The sequence below is a fragment of the Hippoglossus hippoglossus genome, chromosome 18 (assembly GCF_009819705.1).
Source record: "Hippoglossus hippoglossus isolate fHipHip1 chromosome 18, fHipHip1.pri, whole genome shotgun sequence".
Lineage (NCBI taxonomy): Eukaryota > Metazoa > Chordata > Actinopteri > Pleuronectiformes > Pleuronectidae > Hippoglossus > Hippoglossus hippoglossus.
The window spans coordinates 12,514,646-12,538,491 of record NC_047168.1 but is presented as its reverse complement, the minus strand read 5'-3'; the positions used below and the strand labels follow the sequence as shown (position 1 = coordinate 12,538,491).

General features: G+C 43.0%; 3 protein-coding genes and 1 long non-coding RNA gene across 6 annotated transcripts; 2 read left to right on the top strand and 2 right to left on the bottom strand.

Annotated features, from left to right (window-relative positions):
- The first annotated feature begins 2,931 nt into the window (after positions 1 to 2,931).
- faah2b (fatty acid amide hydrolase 2b) lies at positions 2,932 to 10,303 on the top strand. Its single transcript, XM_034569431.1, has 11 exons — positions 2,932 to 3,222; positions 4,349 to 4,431; positions 4,688 to 4,824; positions 5,271 to 5,480; positions 6,269 to 6,388; positions 6,516 to 6,651; positions 6,779 to 6,896; positions 6,985 to 7,104; positions 8,614 to 8,725; positions 9,106 to 9,294; positions 9,467 to 10,303. The coding sequence occupies exons 1-11, from the start codon at positions 2,962 to 2,964 to the stop codon at positions 9,640 to 9,642; spliced, it is 1,662 nt and encodes a 553-aa protein (XP_034425322.1). The 5' UTR covers positions 2,932 to 2,961; the 3' UTR covers positions 9,643 to 10,303.
- Positions 4,410 to 5,964, bottom strand: LOC117752229. The gene is made up of 3 exons (XR_004612007.1): positions 5,605 to 5,964; positions 5,244 to 5,503; positions 4,410 to 4,480 (listed from the first exon to the last, which is right to left on the bottom strand). It is a non-coding gene; the product is annotated as an uncharacterized LOC117752229 (long non-coding RNA).
- Positions 10,304 to 10,820: 517 nt separating the features above from the next.
- On the bottom strand, positions 10,821 to 17,144 carry nelfa (negative elongation factor complex member A). Of its 2 annotated transcripts, none has more exons than XM_034569430.1 (11): positions 16,881 to 17,144; positions 15,335 to 15,506; positions 14,270 to 14,431; positions 13,994 to 14,083; positions 13,747 to 13,874; positions 13,542 to 13,611; positions 13,336 to 13,424; positions 13,139 to 13,247; positions 12,716 to 13,044; positions 12,336 to 12,435; positions 10,821 to 12,034 (listed from the first exon to the last, which is right to left on the bottom strand). In XM_034569430.1, exons 1-11 carry the CDS (start codon positions 17,088 to 17,090, stop codon positions 11,850 to 11,852), a joined length of 1,644 nt encoding a protein of 547 aa, XP_034425321.1. In that variant the 5' UTR covers positions 17,091 to 17,144; the 3' UTR covers positions 10,821 to 11,849. The 2 variants fall into 2 exon arrangements, with proteins under 2 accessions (XP_034425321.1, XP_034425320.1); XM_034569429.1 differs by having other exon boundaries at positions 11,568 to 12,034; positions 13,994 to 14,129; positions 14,211 to 14,431.
- An 806-nt stretch (positions 17,145 to 17,950) lies between these two features.
- Positions 17,951 to 20,981, top strand: c18h4orf48 (chromosome 18 C4orf48 homolog). 2 transcript variants are annotated; one of them, XM_034569436.1, is made up of 4 exons: positions 17,951 to 18,076; positions 18,285 to 18,416; positions 19,557 to 19,645; positions 19,829 to 20,981. In XM_034569436.1, exons 2-4 carry the CDS (start codon positions 18,305 to 18,307, stop codon positions 19,898 to 19,900), a joined length of 273 nt encoding a protein of 90 aa, XP_034425327.1. In that variant the 5' UTR covers positions 17,951 to 18,076; positions 18,285 to 18,304; the 3' UTR covers positions 19,901 to 20,981. The 2 variants fall into 2 exon arrangements, with proteins under 2 accessions (XP_034425327.1, XP_034425325.1); XM_034569434.1 differs by having other exon boundaries at positions 17,969 to 18,069; positions 18,281 to 18,416.
- Positions 20,982 to 23,846: the final 2,865 nt, after the last annotated feature.

Sequence of the window (23,846 nt, the reverse complement as noted above, 5' to 3'; positions counted from 1 at the left end):
TATCGTTTTACCCTGAAGGCCGGCGTTCACTCGTGGTTTAAAGTTCCCGTCAAACACAACACAGCACACATGACTTCCTCACTGCGAAGACGCAGCACAATCTCTAAATAATGTGCAGTTACATGCGATAACATTTACTCTGAGCTCTGAGCTCCAGCGGCCTGACACAGGGAATCAAACACTGTGTCGACTGTGTGTTTTCTGCTCTCCCTGTATGGTCTTCCCTCTTGTCCCTACATGCCCGGCAGATTTCAGAGCCTCGGGTTACACCTTACAGGTGAGGAATGATCTGTTTTTCTCCACTCGGTTGGGATTGTGATATGGTTTTCTTTTTTCTTTTTTTTAACTGGGCGTTCCCCCGGAAAAGTCTTTATCTCTGTAATTCTGCCAAAGTCACTTCACTTTGTCAACAGAAATATTATTTGCTCAAGATAAAGCCTCTCAGCCCGGTTTCTAAAGGATTAAGAGGTTGTAGGTCAACGTTGGTTTGCGAAAGGATGCAGCGTTTTCAACTGTGAGTAACATCCACATCCTGCAGTCGACAGAATTTGATAAACGTCATCCTGATAAAATGTCCTGCCTCTGAGCGTCACCTCTTCATTTCAAATCTGGCCGTGAAATGAGGTCTCTCCTGAAATAAGAGGATCAATGAATAGCTCAGCAGGGTGTGTGCCGCCATTCTCTGGGTAGTATTGATTTTTCATGTCTCTTATTCACACACTCAAAGCCCAACGTGGAGTTTTTTCAACAATATGATAAGTGCACAACCTGCTCCCTCATTGGGGAAACAATGATCAGGCCAGTTCAGCTGCATTTACAGATAAGATGGAGGTTGTGAGTTAAAATATAAAGGACATCTGTGGCTCATTGAAATAAATCCAAAGAGAAATATATTGATCATTTGACAAATCAAATAATAAACAATTTTTCTATTGTGTTGAGTTAGTCTGAATAAATCAAATATAGCTTGAGAGTAATTTCATTAAATAAATTGTGTTTTAATAAGGGCCCGAGCACCGACATACTCGAAAACTCACCAAACATTGGGGGCGCGTCAGGCTTGATGTACGTAATGTACATATTATGGAGCCCAGCCCCACGATTGACCGACATGCACAAAAAAATCGGTAGTGACCATTTACACATGCATTCTATCGAAGGAGCCTTTGATGACTTTGAAGATGAGTCTCTAATGACATAGAAGATGAGTCTTCTATGTCATCAAAGGAGCCTTCCTCATTTAGGAGAGCTGGATTCCGAGACACACTCACAACTCCAGCTTGATCCTGTAGAACATAACCAAGTCCTCAGCATCAGAGATTTCAGACTCAGAATCGAGACCAAGAATTGCCTCCTCATTTTCCTCCTCCTGTTCTTCATACAGCATCGTTATGAACAGGTTAAGTGTAAGTCTAACATGATTGCAACCAGCCATACTAACACTCTGGATAAAGAAAATCAAAAGAAAAACATTCATCTTTGAAGCGGATCCAGGGAACTTTAACATTTTCGAGACAGAGAATAATTCATGGATCTTGATTTTTTTTAAAAAGAGGCAAATTTAGAAGTCTGATTTTTATAAGAGTGTGAAATTTGGCGCAGCTTGATCGAGGGTCATATATTGTGAAATGTAGCAATAGAATGGAATAATTAAGTGAAGTACAAATACTGCTAAATCATACACCGCATATTTTGAAATGCTCTCAGCTACTTTCCACCAATGATTGGATCAGAATAAGGTCTTTTTTTTAATAGCTCTTTCTTAATGAGAAGCTGAAATAGTAAAAGCTAAAGGTAAAATAACTGATAACACCTTTAATCTTTTAAATGGTTTAACGAACATATTTTGGGAGGAAACAAATATAAGATAATAATAATCTGAGAGGATCTGATTTCAAATTCTGCGTATAACACTCCCCCACCTCCGTCATGTGTGCTCAGTGTGATGCTGCTGCAGAGAGCTGACAGCAGATTCTCCACTAACCCACTGACCTGCATTGCAGATAATTTTTTCTTTCTGAAACGTGCTGTGTTTGTTTAAACAGGAAACGCACTGTCTTCAGCCTTGCTGCCCTCTAGTGTTCACACACAGTTCTGCCATTGGCACCTGTTTGGTTTTTACTTCATATTATTTAGTCAAAAACTTTGACCTTTTCAGTTTGACTTTTCCTCTAGTGAGTTAAGAATATCTGCAGAAAACAGACCTGAACAGTTAATGAATAGATGTGTCTGGGCGAATATATAACCCTGTTTTCCTGGGTTTGTTTTAAAGGAACACAGGTATCATCTAATGACATCATGTACTGTCAATACATTTATATTTATATATAAGATTATTGAATTTGTATTTCATTGCCTTTTAGAATCACTAGTTTTTTACAGTAATCTAATGAATAGCAATAATAAATCTAATTAAGTTTGATTTTTAATAAAACTGACATTCTAAGAGGGATTATACGAACTCATAAGTATAAGAGTATACGGCATAAATTAACTTTCTTACTTGTTTTGATAAATCTGGGTTTAAATCAAAATTTGGGTGAAATATTTAAAAGTTTTAATGCCATCTCCAAATTTCCTTATTAAATATAGTTTAACAGACAGAATATTCTTGTTTAATTCATAGGTCATTAATATTTGATCACCTGAGACAGAGAGGTCATCGCCACTGCCACAACAAATTATGACTTCCGGTCACTATTGTCAAAATAAAACAGAAATGCAACAATGTAAGCTTAAAGGTTATAATTGACCCAAGAACCAGTGGTTTGATAAATAACTAAAAACACAAATAACACCCACCCCTCCATCGTCATAGTGATGAGTGGATTTTCATGTCGGGGGTGAACTATCCCTTTAAGCTGATGTCCCTGGTTGATGTGGACCTGTGGTGGTTTTACTTTGAAGGGACATCACACGATATCCGGTCCTGTCCCCCCTGTGAGCCAAGTTCATGATCACATGGAGAGTTCCGGGCAAACGGCGGCTCACAGATCGCTGCCCGTCCGTCCAGGCTCCGCTCTGCCCGGCGACACCATGGCTCTGACCCGCCTGGAGAGGCTCCAGCTGTGGCTCTTCAAGGCCGTGATGGACGCCCTCTTCGTGCTGTTCCGCCTCTTCTCGCCTCGGACTCCCTGGAGCACGAAGAAGCTGCCGCCGGTCCGCAGCGCGCTGCTGGAAGTGTCCGCGACGCAGCTCGGCCAGAAGATCCGGAGGAGAGAGGTGTGTTCCCCCGGCACGGTCCGCTGGCCGCCGGGCCCCGGACACGGGCCTCCGCTGCTTTAACTCTCACCTTAAATTATTTTTACTGATTTCAATGAATGATCGTTTAGATTTAAAAAGTTATTACGGGTCCAAAAGTCTGAATTCTGGTGTTAGTTAGCAGGTGGATGTTAGGTTTATGTGAGTTTAGTTTAGTATATATTAAATCCACTGAGCTTGTTTTTTTTAATTATAAATCTTATATATAACACACCTGCACATCCGGTTTAATGTTTATGGATGTTTTTATTTTGTTGCTATAAACCCTGAAAGTGAATCGTGTAACTGATTCACTGTGGAATGACTACACACATATTCTCCTTATAGATCTATATTATATTATTATAAGTCTGCAAACCCTTAAAGCTAATCTGTTACCCCTGTGGATCAACTACACACCTATACTCCTTATATATAATATCACTATATCCCTCTATCTATATATGCTGTTTAAAGTGGACACTATATATTTTTTATATCTTATATATGTAAATATAAAATATTAGGAGGCGAAAGTGAAATGTGCCAATGACATCAGATTTTTTATTCATATACTTGTGGATTTCTACGAATACCTACCTACCCTTAAAATATTCAATTTACTTTCATACAAGCTCATAAAAAACTGTAAATTGTGACATTTAAGAATCTTTTATCATCAAATCTTTGACATTTTTGCTTGAAAATTACTCGAACAATTAATCAATGATAAAAACAGACTATTGATTATTTGTCCAATCACTGCAGCTCTGCAACAATATCAAACGTTTGACGGTTTCAGGTTCTTCAATGTCACAATTTTGCTGCTTTTCTTGCTCATGAATATCAAAAAATAATCGCCAGAGTAATTGATAGTCTAAATTATTGTCAGTTGTATGGTTATTATATTGGATTGTTGTATATTGTGCTGGTCAGGCTTTAATTTAGAGTTATAATTAGTGGATTAATCAATAAGTCAACGTGTTTGGAAAATACGATATTCATCCAAGTCTCTTATAAGCATGAGAAGGTCACCGTGTGTGTGTGTGTGTGTGTGTAATAAATCCCAACACACACCTAAATAGGCCAATTTGTTGTGTGTCTGCAGGTGTCGAGTGTGGAGGTGGTGCAGGCTTACATTGACAGGATCCAGGAAGTCAACCCCTTTCTGAACGCTGTGGTTAAAGACAGGCAAGAAAGAACCAGTCTTCCTCGTCATCTGACTCTTCATCATCCTCATCTGCAAATCAATTCACGATGGAAATCAGTTACAGCCCCTTTGTGCCCACATGACTGTTGTGATGTACTTTATTGTCCACGTTTTACTTTTTAATTTCCCCCTCATGATATGTACAACGCCGCCACATTCCACTATGATGCACAAGCTTAAAAATCTAACTTTTTAAATCAGAAATTCAACATGAAGTTTATTTCCCTCCGTGTCCAGGTTCGCCGCCGCCCTCCAGGAGGCAGCCCAGGTTGACAAGCTGATCGAGGAGGAGACCGGAGGAGAGGAGGTGCTGGAGGACCGGCTGCCTCTACTGGGAGTCCCACTCTCTGTCAAAGAGTCCTTCGCCCTCCAGGGTAACACTTGGAGGGCAGAAATCTAATCTCCTGGCAGCAACTTGAAACCAGGCTATTCTCCGATAGCGTACTATTTTTGAATATGCACCAGTATTGATATCATTTATCCACCCACACCCACTCACAGGGAACAGACAGACACTCACTCACTGGACACTTAACAGCTACTTAAGCTCTTTTCAGACTTGAACTCCAGAAAATGAGAAAAACACAGCAGGAGATTGTCCGGGTCAGACGTGTTCACATCAGCGAGGGGTGGAGTCTGTGGTCGAACATGTCAGTGGCAGGACAGGACGTATAAATTCAAAAGGGGAAATTACATGATTTTGCTTAAAGCACATCAACACCGTTTCCACAAAGAATGAGAGGACAAAACATTTTCTACAAATATGAATGAAAACAAGTGTTTTGTTCCATACCGCAGTTGACACATGTCCGTCTTGCAGGCATGCCCAACACCACAGGTGTGGTCAGCAGGCGAAGAGTCGTGTCCATCGTGGACGCTCCACCTGTGGCCCTCCTGAAGAGAGCCGGGGCCATCCCGCTGGGCGTCACCAACACCAGCGAGCTGTGCATGTGGTGCGAGTCCCACAACCACCTGAGAGGCATCACCAACAACCCGTACGACCTGGGGAGGATACCGGGAGGAAGCTCAGGTCAGTGACTGTTGTGTTCATGTCTGGAAGAGAAAAGAGGGAATCAGACACTTGTGAAGTTCAGAGGTGAGACGCTTTGGGTTGGACTTGACCTCTTTGTCTCCAGGAGGAGTTCTGGTTTTACCTCCTACTCATATTACACTTCACTTGTTCACTTTGTGCAGACACACTAAGACAGAGGCTCTGGTTCTTTAAAGGGGAACTCTTTGTGCCAGAGGCTTTGTGTTTTCAGGTCGTCTGCTCCTCTCTTCCACTCTCACGAACACGATACAGCAGGAAGGCTTTTAGGGAATTTCCTCAAAATTGTTTTAACTGATCAGGTTTAAGTGGTCAAAGGTAAAAGGTCGATGACGCGCTGACCTCATAAAACACATTCTTGGCATCGAGAAAATAGACAAGACGGCCGGCCACCGATGAAGGAGCGTCTACTCAGCTGACGACCTCTGACCCAAACAGACTGATTTCTGGAATTAGTAGTACGATGAACAAAACTTTAACAGGAAGCTTTTGATGATGTTGCTTTTACACAGACTCTATCAGAGTAGTTCCTATGCTGCGACACAGATGTACACAATGGAATGAATAGAATAAGAGAGATGGAGGAATAAAGCAGGTTTACTCTTGTCTTGTGCTAGTCGGATAGACCTCAGACAATAAACCTTGTAATGCTGGACACTTTATCCAATTAACTATAATCAAACAGGACTGAGGATCAAGCCGATCCTGTTGCCAGATCCTCCGACTTATCTCCTTCCCCTGTGTCTCTTGTTTTCCATGACCGGCCTCAGGGGGAGAGGGCAGCATCCTGGGAGCGGCAGGCGCAGTCATCGGTATCGGCTCAGACATCGGCGGCAGCATCCGCATGCCCTGTTTCTTCAATGGAATATTTGGCCATAAAACCACTCCTGGTAACTATAGAAACTTAATCTTGAGTTTAATACCTGGATTCCACTTATTACACCTGAGTTATATAAAAAAATGCATGTTTTATTTGAATTTTTATAGGATAAGATAATAATCCTTTTGTCTCTGCAGGTGTTGTATCTCCTGAGAACCAGTACCCTCCTTTCTCCGGCAGACATGGGGAGTACGTCAGCACCGGGCCCATGTGCCGCTACGCTGAGGACCTGCTGCCCATGCTCAAGATCATGGCGGGACCCAACGCTCACAAGTAAGAGCTCAGCTAGAGACCACTTGGTGTTTGGTCAGATCAAGTCGTTGCGGTACGACGGCTCAAGACCGGCGTTGGTTCCCTACTGTTAATCTAATTTGCAGCATTTGCTTACACGTGTTCACAGGTTGTCCTTAAACACGAAGGTCGACCTAAAGAAGCTGCGGTTCTTCACCATCCCTCACGATGGTGGCTCCGCTCTGACGTACCCCGTCAGCGAAGAGCTCCTGGACATTCAGAGAAAGGTGTGTTGAGTCCCTCTGTGACATAGAGTGTCTGACAACCAAACAGGAAGGTTTTTTATAATCGATATCCTCATGCGATGTTCTCCAGGTAGTCGAGCGTCTGGAGGCCGACTTTGGAGTAAAAGTGGAGGAGGTGCATTTCCCTGAGCTCCGCTACGGCTTCCAAATCTGGGACACCTACATGGCTCTGCCTGATCAGGAGGGAAAGGTTAGTCTGTCCCGACCAATGTGTCCAGGCATGTTTGCACAGAGAAGCTGTCAAACAACAGATAATCAGTGGTTTCATCCATTTCTCTGCTGGTGGAATGAAGATAAACAGGAAAGATGGGAGAAAAACGGGCCTTTGTTACTTTGCTGCTGCCAGAACTCTGGATGTATTCACATGTTTCACAGTATGGAGAGCAGATCAAGCCTTGGTCACAGAGCTTATTGTGGTCTGCTGCTGAGAAATGGTTCACTAATCTGTTCTCTCTCACCCACGCACACACAGAGAGAGAGTTGTGTTTCCATCACCTCACGTCGATTTGCATTTCCCGGAGACTTATCCTACAAATTTAATTTAAAATGCATTAGCTCCGTCAAATAGGTTATGATTTGGCCGCTCTCTGTTTGTTGGTTCATTAGTTTGTCAGCAGGACGACACTAAAGCTACTGAAATGGGTCAAGAAAGAACCCTTTAAATTCTCGTGTGGATCTGGACAAACGGCCAGAGTTCAAAATGGAATTACATTATGAAGACTTGCTCTTTGTCCCCATAGGAAGTCAAATGTGACGGAGCAGATGTGTCCCCACAACATGAGTTATAAAACTACACAGCAGATCCTTGGTTTAACTTGTATATGTATATATTACCACAGTGTCATTACTTATTCACAGTGTCTTGGCATGGAATATTGTATATTCAGCTTCAAACGATAGTACATTTACTCAAGAACTGTACTGTGGTTTTGAGGTACTTGTAGTTCAATTAAGGATTTAGATTTTTATTTTACTTTATACTGCTGTACAGTTATTTAACAGCCGCTGTCACACTTTACTTTTCAGGTTAAGATTCAACATAAAGATAAATATGATGTGACGCCTGGCAGAAAACTGTCTGGCTGGCGTCATGACTCATATTTTTCTCATTGTTGCATTAAATAACTTGAGGTTCCTTTCAAGGTTTGAATCAGGAACATTTATCTAGTGAGCCACTTCCTGGGCCTGAGGTCGACGTTGGTAACCACTCGACTTCTGAATTTAAAGTAAGAATCCCGGACTTTCTTTACGAGGTCTGCAGAGTGTGGTGTTACTGGAGAACAGCTGGATTACAGAGAGCTTATGACACAATAACCTCTTTGTTCTGGCTCCTTTCTCCTTTTACTTTGAGCTCAAGTGGATTTTAAATTGAGTGTTTTAAGCATCAAAGCTTCAAGATGATTTCATAAAGAGAGTGTGTGGTTTTTCTTTTTCTAATATTTTACGTGCCGAGTATTATTTCTGCTCTGAAGCATTTCACGACTGTTAAAGTGCTCGTTTCAAATGAAAGCCCAGTGTGGAGACATCACAGTCACTAACAGGCATTAACACAGGTGAAGGTTTCCAGCATGCTAATGATTACTCTGCAGAAAGAACACCACTGTGTGCCAGTTAAAGATGATTTACACACTCAGTGGGTCTCTCATTGTGAACGTTGAAACAAAAATCTGTTTGTGTTTAAAATGTTCCCTGGTTTCAGCGTCCTGTGCCGTTTGCTGAGCTGATGGGGGAACCAGGACGACCGGTGTGGCCTATGTGGGAGCTGCTGAAGTGGATAATGGGAAAGTCAGAGCACACCATGGCTGCTATTGGTAAGAGAGAAAACATGTAAATGTCTTAAATCATTTCAACCACAGACTGTAGCATTAAATAACCAATTCAAACTAAACTTAAAGGAAAAACGAGAACCTGAACAAACATCTATGAGAAAGTAGTTTTACATGCACTGACTTTTTAGTTTGTCCCATCAACTAACGTGGAGGAGGTTGGGTTTATGACCTATAGTGCAGCCAGCTACCAGGGGGCGATCAAGATGATTAGGCTCCACTTTCTTTATTCACAGTCAATGGTTTCAACTGGTAATCACAAGTAAACAAGTATAATCCAGACACAGTCAAAAATGAAAGAATTATATTAACTTTGTTTTAAAAACGCAAACGAACAATGTGTGTGTGTGTGTGTGTGTGTTCAGCTCTGGCCCTGCTGGAGATGACCCGCGTGTCCAAACCCTCACCCTTCTTCATCGAGCAGAAGGAGAATCTGCAGAGGAAGGTGGACGAGCTGTTGGGCACCGACGGCGTTTTTCTTTACCCCCCACACCCGAGAGTGGCCCCCAGGCACCACCACCCGCTTTTCAGACCCTTTGACTTCGCCTACACCGGTCAGTGATCAGTCCGGACTCCATAGCTTCCACAGTTATATGTTCATTTGTGTTATCCATATTATTTCACTTCATGGAATAACCCAAAACTCTCTTAACACAGTGTGAAAGGGGTTTTCCACTTACCTTATCTTTATTTCCGACCATTTCATCCCTTCCTCTCGATCCGCAGGTGTAATCAATATCCTCGGGCTGCCGGTCACCCAGTGTCCCCTGGGTCTGGGCGAGGAGGGTCTGCCGCTGGGCGTGCAGGTCGTGGGCGGGAAGCTGCAGGACCACCTCACCCTGGCCGTGGCTCTGCACCTGGAGAAGGCGTTCGGCGGCTGGAGGGAACCTGGGGCCGAGTAAAACTCAGCCACGACCAAATCTCCCCACCGGAGCCTGTAGTACACAATCAAACCAAGAGGTACAATCAGTGCACTGAACGTTGTAGATTCAAACATTACTTTGTACTAATGAGGGATCTGCCGCTCCGCGAGGTGATTCTACCGTCCACCCTGTTCAGGGACTGTAATGTTGTGAAAATAAGCTTTAAGAATAAAACCGTTGATTTTTGAATATCTTAAATCAAACATTCACATTATCAGAGACAAGGGTTTTGTGCAGATCATGTTTTACTACTCCAGTGAAATATGGAACTCTAGATGGCAGATATGTTTTTACACTTTGGTTTTACCTCATTTTCTTTAAACCAGCAGCTGTACACTTACATGTTCAGTAGACGCACTGTTACTGTTCCAACTCTCTAAAGGTCACTCCATGATTTCAGTATAAAATGGCCCCGCACACAGGTTGGTTCTGCTCTGACTAATTAGCCCTGCCAGAGGCATGCTGGGAGTTTGTCAGCTGACTCCTCAGCCAGGTGAACATTGTCCTCTGCCAGCAGGTGCAACTGGTCTAGTGAGGAAACAACCCCCCAAAGTAAAGAAAGGTGTCTGGGACCTTTAAACCCATATCTAATACTCTCCATGTATCATACTGTAATATATATATATATATATATATATATGTGTATATATATATATATAGAGAGAGAGAGATGATAAAAAGGAAGACTCACCGGACATCAGTAATGGACGACAACAAATGTTTTTACACGCTGACGAAGTTGTGCTAAACCTTTGTTGTGTGATAATATGAATGTTGCATACTGGCAGTTAATTGTGGCGCCTGTTTTATGCTGCAACTCGTTTGTTTCGGCAAATAAAATTTTAAAAAAGTCTGTCTGAATCTTTTTCTCTCATTTATACAACTTCACATCTTCTTAATGACCGGAAACATATTGTTGCAGCCGGTGCACGAGTCCGGGGGAAAAGGCCGTGGGATCCCAGAGGCACCGAACCAGGAAGAAATATTGTTAATGTGAAGAGATGTGTTCTGGAAATAGTTGTAATACAAAGAGCAGGATGCAGAAAACAATAGTAGCACAACTGAGCTATAGAGAGAAGAAAATCTATAAATGAAGCTTGGACTGTATATAAAGATGGACCAAATCATCTTGACTGTCCCCTGGTGGCTGGACGCAGTATCGGCCATAGGCTCATTTATTTAATGCAATAAAATATGTCAAAAGCACAAGATGGCAGTAATTGTATCAGGGATATTTCAGCTTCTGTACAACAGGAGGTCAAGGAGACGCCTCGGCCATCTTTGTACACAGTCTATTGTATTAACCAGTTTTAAGTTAGTACAGTAGATCCAACACTTGTTAGCTTTTCTTTCGGTTTAATGTTGCTAAAAAAAAAACTGTGGCACTGTCTTTATGTTAATGCACAAGTTAAGGAACACTTGTAGAAGACACATTCAGCAAGTGGTCGTTGTAAATGGTTGGGGGGGGGGAAGATGATTAAAAACAAAACACAAATAGAGGAAGTCGTTGACAGCTCAAACTAAATGCTCAAATTGAGAAAGAACGATGAGAAATGTCCTCTTGGAGTCCGTTGTTTTTTTTTTTATTTTCTTCCCTTTTAATAAAAGGATGAAGAATTATTCAACATCTACCAGAAGGCTCGACAGCACTGAGAATTATTTACTTCTCATCTCTTTTTTTTTTTTGGTCACCTCTAGGGCGACGGTCATGATCGTTCTGTGGTTTTGTTTCCTGTCACAAACCCCAAGGTAGAATAAGCTGAATGTGACATTCATACAAAAAAAAAATACATATCGTCTTTCCCGACACGTGACATGCTTGTACTCCAGAGTACAAAAATGTTGAGAGGCGCCTGCCGTGAGAATAATTCCTCTGCTCAGACTCGTGTAAGCCTCCCGACCACGCTCAGGAATCGGAGGCCACTTTTAAAAAAACAGAAACGATAAAAGGGAAACAACCAAAACAAAAAAGGTACAGAAATATTCTTCGGAGTCCTGCATTTTGGCGGTGCAGGAAAAGGGAGGATCTTTCTCTCCTTGACCATCTCTCACCCTCCCGCTGCTCGATTTGGCCCAGACGTAATTGCAAATACTTGTACGTGTGTAAACATGGTTTTTCTTTTCTTTTAGAAGTGGATAAGAATTTTTGGGGTGTGGGATTTTTTTCTCCGAGCGATTGAGGCGCCTCAGGAGGTGTTGGTGATGGGTTTGTATTTCTTGAGGCGGGTCCACTGTCCTGTGGAGTAGTTCATTTCGAAGACCGTGTCCACCAGCATGGTGGTGCTGCCGGTGCCGTCGGCTTTGGGCAGAACCTCCGTGTGTTCGCTCAGCTTGATCTGGATGATGTCCCCCTGCTCCGGGCACGGGTTCTCTGCAAGACAGGAGGCGGCAGGTGGGTCATTGTTACATTATGAGGTACATTCACTGTAATTAATGGACTGTGTAGTGAATTGGTTTTGCTTTGAATTAGACAAATAATCTGCACAAAGGGACGATTGCAGTCACAATGAGCAGCAACTTTTAATGACCTTTCACTTATTGACCATCTCACTAAATGTGTGTGAAAAATCAGGCTTACGAAAGCAGAAAATTGACACTAATTTGAATTAAGGAGTTTGCATGAAAAAGCTTTTGGTTCCCTGATCAGGCGGCGATCAGGACGACGTGTGTACCTCTGGATCCAGCCATGAAGCCCAGGATGAGGGCCTTCTCTGGTCTGGTGACCTTGTTGGCCGTCTTGAACATCTCCTGGGCAGCGTACATCTGGTCCCTCTGATGAGGAGAAACACGTGGAAGAGAATATTGATTTGATTGATTCATATTTTATAGATTAACTATAACCCTTTATGATAAATAACTATAAATACATAAAAACAACCAAGTATATAGAACTTGAAAACAATATAGTAAATACACATTCTATAAGTAAAACTGTAAACACTACTTCACATACTTTGTTTATTCTGTAAACTCATTGACAGATTCAGTGTTGGGAGGAGAATCTGTAACCAAAGGGATATGAATCAACTCCCCCGGCTCGTTTACACCTTACCGTGAGTGAGAGATTCTTTTTGGGCTGGGGCTGTGGTGGCGTAGGGGTCGGCGCTGGGGTGGGCGTCTGAGGTGTGCTGGGCGGCTGGGTGGGGGTCTCCGGTTGGCTGGCAGTGGCAGCAGCTGGGGGCCCGTTGTTGGCGGGGGTGGACGCCGGTGTGCTGGGGGACGTGGGCGTGGCGGGATTAGCTGTGGTGCTGGCGTTGTACATAGGCGTCCTCTGTTTGTACTGGCCCGGTAAGGTGGGGGTGGCGCCAGCGCCCGCTGTGGCCGACTCCTCCGGTTGGCGAGCCGACTGCAGCGTGTCTCGACCCGACCCGCCAGCATTCGCTTTGGAAAAGGTGGACGAAGAGAACGTGAGATAACGGGGAATGTTTCCTCTGTATGAAAACAAAGAATAAAAAGCAGCGAGGCGGTGTCTGACCTGGCTGCGCCTCGGAGCTGGGAATGTAAGAGGAAGAGGGAACCATGCTGGGTGTGGCCGGCAGGTAACTGGTTGACGGCAGAGGATTCTCGTTCAGCGCCCCGAGTTTCTGAAAAACAAAACAATGAGCAGGTTTGAAAAAAGAACTGAACGATACGAGGAGGGGGGGGGGACTGTTAGACAAAGTAGTGAAGTACCTGTGCGGAGCCGAGGCCGGCAGCATAGTCTGGTGTGGTGTTTTCCACCACAGCTTCTTCTTTGGCTGCTTTCTCTCCGGCCTCCGTTTCTACAACAGAGAAAACATCAAGTACAAACCAGTTCAATGACACATTTTACGATTGAGTACGATGTTCGAGGCGTAGCTCTGAAACTTGGACAGATGCAAGGCAGGAAAAATAGTTACCCAAAGTCTTTCTTCTCCTCTTAGCTTCTCTTCCAGCTCCGACCACATCCAGCTCTGAAATATCTAACAGCTGGAGGAGGGAAAGAACACGATGAGAAAACTCATGACCTCACAGCTGCTGCAGGAACTGAAGGAAACTAAAACACTGTAAAATCAGTTCACACAGCATTTATGATGAGAAACATTAAGCAGGACTTGAAATTACCTTGACCCCCCTCTCCTTGCGCAGGGGTGTCCGTGCAGGGGCTACGGGTGTGCGGTTACTGGGAGGGCTGAACATACTGGGGGCAGTGGGGCTGCGGAACGGGGCCTTGGGGATCCCCTTGAGAGGAGCTGTGAAGCAAAGGTTGAGACATCTCTTTAGGCGCCGAAATACAAACTTAGTATTTACATTTTCTCTTCAAATTTACCAATTGGCTGTAAAGAAGTGAATTTATTGGTCTTCAACTCACTTGTAGTGTCAATCTTTTTGACCAGTCCTCTCCCTTTGGCGTGAAAAGGCACTCCGGCTGTCTTTTTCAGCTGTTGGGCTGTTTCTGTGGCTGGAACACAAAGAAATACGGAAGATGTAACTTCAACATTACAAGTCTGAGGGAATCCCCAATACCCCTGTGGGACAACAAAACTGTAAAAAACACAAATTATAAACAAATGTATTTTTTTTTTAACAATCTTTGGCGCCAAAAAGGCCAAAAGCAAACCACAGAAGGTAAAAATGAGGAACTTACATTTCTGTAGCAGCTCTGCTCTGAGGGTTGCACTCTTCGGCTTCCTTTTCAGCTGGAAATGTTTGACAGGGGGTGTGAGGGGTCCAACCAGAGTGGTTAACGCACTCTTGTTCAGGTACTGGCACTCCAGAGGAAGCATGGCAGACGCCTCGCACTCGCTCACTGAGGACGAGAAAGAAGCAAATATTGATGAATGTGCAGCAGATGAATAAAGTTTATCCTTCGTTAAGCCCTCTCTTCCAAATATACACTACACTCCTCAAATGTGTTAAACGCACACATCATAGAAAGTGTGGAGGAATATTTCAAGTTGAATCCTCTCTATAGACGTTTTATTAACCTTTAATACACTTGCTCACCATAAAGATTAGCAGAGCGTGTTTGATATAATTGTCATATAACAGGTGATGCTTGTAAATAAACCTTGTAAACTCATGGAAGAAGTTTTCAGAGGATCTCTTCAGCAAAAATGTGTAATGAAGCTTGATGCATCACAGTGAATACGATGGTCTGCATGAGTTAACAAGTGTAAAACCTCCCACTTCACAAGAGGGTCCCTGCTGAGGCGTATTCCAGCCCAACAGTCCAGATAAGGTTAATCTCTATTGACAAAGATCACCTCATCATAAAGGTTAGCTCGTGTTAACCTGACATGACCTCTGTCCTACTTAGAGAACACTTGTGTAACTAAATGACCCAAAGTCACCGGCGGTTTGTTGCGGCTGCGTAACTCCGCTCTTATCTCCGACGCTCCGGAGGGTCGAGACAGGAATTTCCCAAACTCATCAGCTAAGCGTGGCACTGTTTGTCTACACCGTGAGATCGATGAGGTGCATTGATTTATCTGCTGGGAACAAACTCACATGATGAGATATTGCGGTTTCTATTGCATCTATTTTTCCAAAACAGTGCAAATGCAAATTAAGGGACAATCCTACGACAGGTTCAGCTATAAAACCAGATGCTGTGTCATAATATTTACATTTGTTTGACATGTGGGGTCAGGTGTTAGTCAGGGAGGAGCCAAGTAAACTGTAAACTGTGGAAAAATCCCCCCCCCCTCACCTTTCTCCCTGAGCTCGCCGAGGATATCCTGCACATTAGGATTCTGCTCCTCCAGGTCCAGGTTGAGCGAGCCGGTCTCTGGGAAGGACTTGAGGATGTCTGCGACCATCAGCACCCACGGCTCCGAGTCCACGGTGGCCAGCTGGATGATCTCCGACAGGGCCTCCTTCATCTGGAGAGAAAGTTCAATAACTTTAAGTCACAAAGGATAAACTTACTCTGCCCGAAAAGTTAATGACCGTTGAATAACTTCCTTCTTTTTTTTTAAATAAATTTTTAGTAACAGATCGCTGTAGTGATTTTTATTGATCAATATTGCTCCAGATTCACAATGAACACAATACACATTTTATAGACAAAACAAAAACTGATATGAATCAATCGTGGAAAAAATTGTCACAACCTCATTACATATATACTAAAAGTCACATTTTAGGTGTTTCGCTACATATGTGAACATGATTTATTAATATCATATAAGCGTTATATGCTAATATTATGTTACACCAAGTTCTGGGTTGCATCTTTTATCCATGCCATCAATTATAGTTGTTCTATTATGATACGATAACTTTTGAAGTGTTTAGTATTGATCTCATACTGTTTTATTACTAATAATTACATCATACATGCGTCCTCTGCTGCTTCCTTTTCAAGATTTAAACCATGTATATTATTTAATTGTTATGTTTTATCTTGCTTTGCACTTTTTAAACAACATTTTATTATTTAACCGTCTGTTCCTGTTTTGTTTTGTTGAGTTTTAAGTAAAGCACAGAGATTGTGTTATTGTGCACTTTGTCCATTCTTTGTAATATAGTTAGTGGATATTTTTTACATGCATAGTTTATGGTCATTATTACATTTAAACATAATCTGCATGTGTGATTGTTATTGATGTTTTCCCCTGACAACCTGTGGGAGTTTCTCCTGTAGTTTATATTCTTCCACGGGTGTCAACGCTCCATCACATCCCGGTCCGCGGGAGGACGTGCGGGACACCGGGGAGCGTGTCACGAAGCCCCGGGCGGCTCGCGGAGGATCTGCGGGGCAGAGGCAGGCACCGCCCTCCAGCTCCCGCCCGGCTGCTCCGCTCTCCTGCGCCCATCCCACCATCATGTCTGGACCAGACCTAGCGGGCTAATGTCGGCTGTCGTCGCCGCTAAGCCACCGGGGGGGGTGGAAACACTCGAATACCGCAGATAAGTTAGCTGTTAACCCGCCAAACTTTAACGCGGTTTGTTTAAAACCCAACTATCCGCAAGTTGGAGTTTAGAAAGTTCGATTTAAGTAGTTTGCGGCGTTTACTAACAATTAAAACAGTCGGAACAGCAGCGAGAGAAGCTAAGCTAATGCTAACGCAACATAGTTAAACGCGTGGTTAGGATGATTTAATATCGGATTTAAAACACCTCCCGGAGGAGCAGGGGCTTCGCGGGGAGCCGCTAACCCGCACCGGGGGCTCTGTTTCCCCGCCTGCAGGTGCGAGTTGAACACCCCCAACACTCCAGCGCCAGGCTAACGCCGAGCTAGCGCCGCGGCTCACCTCGTCCACGGTCCGCCGGGGGAGGTGCAGCATCCCGAGCAGCAGCTTCAGCTTCACCGGCGGCGACAGGCTGGAGAAGCACAGCCGAATGTTGTCGATGACCGACACCGTGAGCAGCGAGGCGATGCTCGGCGGCGTCCACAGCTCGTCCGTGGAGCCCAGCTTGTTGTGAAGCCACAGGCCGGTGTCGCTGTCCTTCATCGACGCCATCTTGGAAAAAGAAGTGTTTTGAGTGCGGGCATTTTAACGGGCTACCTAAGAAAACAGCAGTCAGGACCCCGCCCACACCGAGCAGGAGGGGGGGTTGGGGGGGGTTCTGCTCCATCAGCAGAGCGCGTGAAACATCTGGGATCAGAACAGCTGTAATTCACATGCAAACTCTTTGACTGTGTCTGATTTCATTGGTTTATCAATAAAGTTTTCACCTGGACAATGCAGATGTGTTTGGGTCTAACTTGTAGTAAAGTGCACGTTTACTCATTCAGCTCTTTTTAATATTCAATCAGTATCTGGATTAGAAACTGGTTTAACTCATGTGATTGGTTTGTTCACAATGGGGACTACACACAACTGAAGCAGTATATGACAGGGGGGTGTATTTTTATTTTTCTGATCATGACAAGACCACGTCCATATCTTTTTTGTCACGATGAAACAACAATAACACTTGAAGCTCTTGAAAATCACGATATCTTGAATTATTTGCACAAAATATATGCAAATGTGACGTATTGTATATAACGATAATCAAAAGATATACTCTAATATCCAAGAAAAGAAGCAATACTGTATTTAAAAGCATTAAAAATACTTTGACGTCAGTACCAGTATTGTACATGAATATATATGATGTACACATGTTATAACAGCTTTGAGTTTTAATAATATTATAGTAATATCATTTTTTAAAACAAAAGTAGTGACACAATTCCAGCCTCTCAATGAATGTATTACAGGCTTGTTTTTTATTTGACTTAATTGATTTTATACAGATACAATTAACTGATAACTTGGTCTAATCTGTGGTAAAAGCATATTTATCCAGGCTTTAATTCTGAATGTTCACCGGAAGTCCTGATTCTGGTCCCTGGAGCATTAATTATAGATGAGCCCCGCGCACGCGCACTACGCTAACCTACATAAAACAACCCGCATCCTGCTGACCGTGAACACCATCGTCTGATCGGAGGTAGGTCGCTAAACACACGTCGGGTTTTCTGTCTAATCTGTGTTTCTTCACCCCCCACGGGACGATTCACCGAGGAGACGCAGTGTTTCCCTGAACAAAGCCCGGGAGCTGCAGCGTCTCATTCACCGACGGCCGTGTAGGACATTTTGCCTGTGCTGTGTGTGTGTGTGCGCAGCGCGAACAGCTGCTGATGCTCGTGTCCGTGTTAAAGGTGATCGACCGTCGGAGCAGCATCATGACCATGTCCAGATGTTCCCTGCAGACAGCGGTGCTCCTGCTGATGATGCTGCAGCTCGCCTGTGTCCCCGCAGCCGCGGAGGAGCCCGGCACCGTCATCCCGGCAGAAAGTAGGTGCACCGGGGGGTCGAGGGGTTCCTGGAGGGGTTCGAACCCTCGTCAGGTTTCATGTGTTCCGCCTCAGTCAGGTTCTCTGACGGTCGCAGCTTCCTGCTGGAGTTTCTTAATGAGGACTGAAGGTCGTGTTAATTGGTGGAGACGGTTCACCGGGAAATCCACATGAAACTGGGCCTGCACTTAACCACACTGGAGGAAAGCACCTGCCATTTCCTAGACTGGACCTTATTATAAACATTTATATACTTAGTATTATCAAGACTGAAAACACTCTGAAATGATATGAACATCCATATGTGAAATTAAACCTAATAGAAGGCAAATCATTATTTTAATTAACACATTAGTCTGCAGACCATTGTCTCCATTAATCAACTGTGGTACATATAACATATAGATTTATCACAGCTCAAGGTGATCTGATGTCAAAGCTTGTTGGATTCCTAGATATTCACTACTGTTATATATGGGATCAAAATACTGAAAAATAATCTTCTGTCTATTTTTGTCCAGTGACTAAAATCAACGATCAAAATACTTATAAATAACTACTTTAGACACTAAACAGTCCTAAAACAGAGTATCACATGTAATACTGTATATACTTGTATATATTTCTCTCAACCCACACTGATCTGTGTCAATAGTTTGTTTTGTTCCCCCAGAGAAATTCACTTTACTATAATATATGAAGGAGAAAAGCATCAAACTGTTGAAAAGCTGGAACACGCAAATATTTAGGATTTCTACCTTAAATCAAATATCAAAATATTTCTATTTAGTTTTCTATCCATCAACAAATGAATGCAGTTGATACAGAATATGAAGAAACAACTCAGTCTTCTTCTTACAAATGAAAAGTTCAATTTAAAACCAACAATACTTTTCCTGTACAATCACATTTCTGACCCAATGACTTAATATAAGATTATTTCTACTCATGCTTCACAACACACGCTGTGATTCCCACTTGTGGCCACAGAGGGCGCTGTGCAACCAGAGATTCACAGGCTCAGGACTCAGATTTGAACTGATGCCTAATTATTAAATGAATAATTCAGACGGTATTTCATTACACCAGGAAAATGTAAATGATATTTCTTCATTCTGAAATGTTTTGCTTTTATTTCCAGGTCGTCCGTGTGTGGACTGTCACGCCTTTGAGTTCATGCAGAGGGCGCTGCAGGATCTCAAGAAGACGGCTTTCAACCTTGATGCCAGGGTAGGTCCTGCTCCTCTGGAGGATTTCCCATTCGTTCAGAGTATTTAACAGCTGTTGACGAGTTATTACATTCACACAAAACCTTTATAACACACTAGAGGAAAGAAAAAACGCACAAAGCACAACATGTCCAGTTTAAAACAAGGTACGCACATGTGACAGTTTCTAATCTGTCCTTTGCAGACAGAGACGCTGGTGCTGAGAGCGGAGAGGAGGGCTCTGTGCGACTGTATGCCCACCAACTCGCTGCGCTGAGATCTGCACTCCACCACCACCACCACCAGTGCACCCGAGGACACGTCCACCAGTCATCATTACCCCCCCTCCCCCCACCACCACCACAACCACCACGCTGAACCCAACCCTGTTCCACCCTCATGTACATTCTCATCTTAACTTATTCTCACGATAGGCACTTTATTTTTCTTTGTCGTCACGTCACTGTTGAGTGAAGCTTTTATTTCAGATCATCTAAAGTCATGTTTTTGTCTTCGCCTTATTCCGGACGACTTTTTAATCCATGTTTTACAGATGTAGTTTCCACCCTCGTGGGATTTGGTTCAGCTCTCACCTGTCTCCTCTGGAACAAACTATTTTTTGTACTTTTTAGTATTTGACTGAATAATGTAGATATAGTAGAATGCATTGGTAAAAATTTACTTGTCGAATGTGTTGTATGAGATTAATGTTTACGACGATTATACACATCAAACTGTAGCATCTCATGGAATTTATTTACCTGCTTTTAATTAGTTAATTAAATGACCTGTCGGCAGAATGACAATAACTTCACAGATTTCAAATGATTTGATTTTGCAGCCTGGCTTCTTTTGCAAAAAAAAAGAAAAAAGGTTGGGTAACTTAATAAAAAAACTGTCTTTTTAAAATTTTGTTTTGTAAAGAAATGTCAGTAGAAAAAAATATATAAAATTTTGCAAACATTAGATTTTTTAAGGCAGAGAGTGTCCGTGTAGGTCTTGATTTTAGCAAAGCACTGTAGCATGAATTTACTGCACTTTTTGTTCAAGTACTGGTAATATAGATTGTATGTATCAGTTACGTATGTGTACACGAGTACATGTAACGCAGGTGTCCACGGACTTTGTCTTCTCGGTCTGATGCCGGTGAAGGAAGAGTAGTGACGAAGAGTAAAGAATCAGATGAGCTGTGATTTCAGCAGAAGGATCAATAGAAGGAAACTAGCTGCAGCAGCAGGAGATAGAAATAATAATTGTCTTGTTGTTGCTCGTTCATGAACATTGTTCTGTTGACGTCACGTCACAGGAGGATCCATCTATTGTCTCAATGTTGTAACTTAATAAAAACAATGAATGACCTCGACTGTTTTCTCTGACTGGGACTGAAACTGTCATCAGTGACGTGGAACAAAGAAGCAGGGGAAGGTTTGTGCTGCTGACGATATGAGCACATACAATATTTCATTTGTGGTGTTTTTATGTGGGAAATATGTCTCATAAATAATAAATCCCAAAATATAATAACTTTAGAAGGCTAAAAAAGGAAATCTGTAGTGGCAGCTGATTAGGTTTTTAGTTTAGATGGCAGGGATCCACTTCTGTGAATATTTAGTGGAACATGAGCAACACCTTGCACCACAGCAACACTTCTCCTCCGTGTTGATTCATCCAAGGAGCTGTTCTGCAGAGCAACAACCCCTGACAGAGCAGTGTGTGTGTGTGTGTGTGTGTGTGTGTGTGTGTGTGTGTGTGTGTGTGTGTGTGTGTGTGTGTGTGTGTGTGTGTGTGTGTGTGTGTGTGTGTGTGTGTGTGTTTGTGTGTGTGTGGGAGGGGATGAGGTCAGCGAAATCAGCAGGACCTCACAACACCTCTGCTGTGTGGTAGCCTACACACACACACACACACACACACACACACACACACACACACGCATACACACACCCCTCTTTATTTATTTACAACAGGGATTACAGCACAGAGAACAGAAAACCTGCAAGGCCCTTATCTACACCAGCAGGAGGAGCCCCAAGTAAAGCAGCTCTCCAGCTGTGTCGCAGTGATGCAGCACTCTCCACTTTCCCCCACGGCCCTAAATGCAGATGGGGTGAACTACGGTGAATCTGAACAGAGGAAGACTGACCTGCCCCTGGGGCGTCTGCAGTGACCTGGCAGGAGCCTCAGCCCAGAGGCTCCTCCGTGTGCTGCCAGCACCATCAAGGCAAATCCCCTCATCCTGCAGCACAGCACCGGAGCGAGGGCAGCTCCACTCCTCTGGCAGCTTGAAGCTACCAGGCTCCTACTGGAGGGGGAAGTTTGACTAAGCAGAGGAGAGGCTGAATCACTTTGAAGAATCCCTGTTGTCTCCCCTTCCCGTCTCACTCACGCTCTCCCACTCACTGACTCCTTCTCTCTCCTCAGAGGCCTTTCAACGGCTCTTTCATCTGCTCCTGGAGAAGCTGAGTGAACCGCTCCAGCTGTTTGAGATTCTCCAGCAGAGGCGAGCGAGCGGAAAAGGCTCGATATCATCCTCCCTTCAATCCCTCCATCTTACTTGCTCTGACCTTGACACAGACACGAGTGCGGGGCGGCTTTAGCATGTCAATGTAATTCAGACGAGGCTTCATGAGGGACAACTGAGAGGAAAGGAAACTGCAGCTCTGGTTCCTGAACTGTAAAAGTTGTATTGTGTATGTGTTGTAATGTATTACAACACATATTACAATACAGACGATTCAAGATTAAACCATTTATCGATTATCCATTTATTTAACGTTTACCTGAGCTGTTTATCGATGACTTTAGCTACTCTAACTATTTGAACCACTACTTAACTATTTCTGACAATTATTCATTGCGTAACTATTTCATTGGTTCAACCTTTTACTTATTTGAACTGTTAATTAAACCTGATTGTTGAATTGTTCATGTTTCTCTGCCTGGATGTTTTCTGACCACCACAAAAATTGCTGTGTCACGTTCAGGGGGAACTAATTGAATGAGACTGTTTATAAATGTGAGTCCACTGTTATGTAACTGTATCTCAATCCTTGTGTGAATAAACAGATTCGAAATCTGTAAATGCAGTATTGTGTGTGTTGTTTTGTTAACTAAACATTTAGATGAGATCAGTGTTAACACCTTTAATGAAGTGGGTAAAAACAAAAAAGGCGGCTGCTGTGAAAGTAAAGCTGTTCAGCAGCAGGTGACGCACCTTCCTTATGAACATAAACTCATTTCATTATAATACATAAACAAAAGAAGGAACGATATAAAACTTCAACCTTGGAGCCACCATCAGGTTGATGAGAAAATCAACATGACCTCCCTCCAGCCCAGACACACTGTTATTATGTTTATTCACGCAGAAGAAGAATCATAAAAACATGCTGTGTCTTCCTGAAGAAGGTTTTAGTAAATGTTATATATTTTTATTCTTGCTGGGTGCATATTTTCTTATTATTATAGTTTATGCTCCATGAAATGTTATTATTGTCTCTTTAGGCCAATATAGTTTATTACTGCAACTGTGAGACCATGTCATGCAACGTGTTTCAGGGTTTCAGGGACTTTCTGGGACTTTCTGTTTTAGTTTGTTAGTTGATGATTTGGACGCTGAGGATTTAAACTCATCTGTCTGTGCAACAGTTTCAACCTCGTGTGTTAAATGTAAAAATGTTTTTTAGAAGTGTAGAGAAAACTCGGTGCGTCTTGGCGTCTCTATCCGTCGGCTCCCTGCTGGTTAGTGGGCTCCCAGTAAGAGTCACAGCAGGAGGCTGGAGAACTTGCCATGTTAGCAGGGCACCATGAATTAGTGATATGCATGATAATCCATTAAATATACATATGTTTATTCTTTTGCAAGGCCTCCATAAATAACTCATCACATGACAATCTTAGAAAACGCCCGACCAGTGCTGCACATGAACTCACCCAAGAGAAGGAGGTGATAGAAGGAGACAAGAAAATACATTTTGAAATAATGATGTAAGCACAGAGCTCCAGCATGTTAGATAGAAGCAATCAATGTTACAACCTCCACATACAGATACTTTATATATCTGTAGAAAGTATCTTTCCAGATGTCTGAACTTTATGAGCTGATCAGTCAAAGGTCGAGGGCAAGGTCAACAGCAATATGCACAGAAAAACAAATTTTTCAAGATATGACCATAAACAATAGGGATAGAAAGGATAAAGACATGATCTGCCACTTATTTAGATTA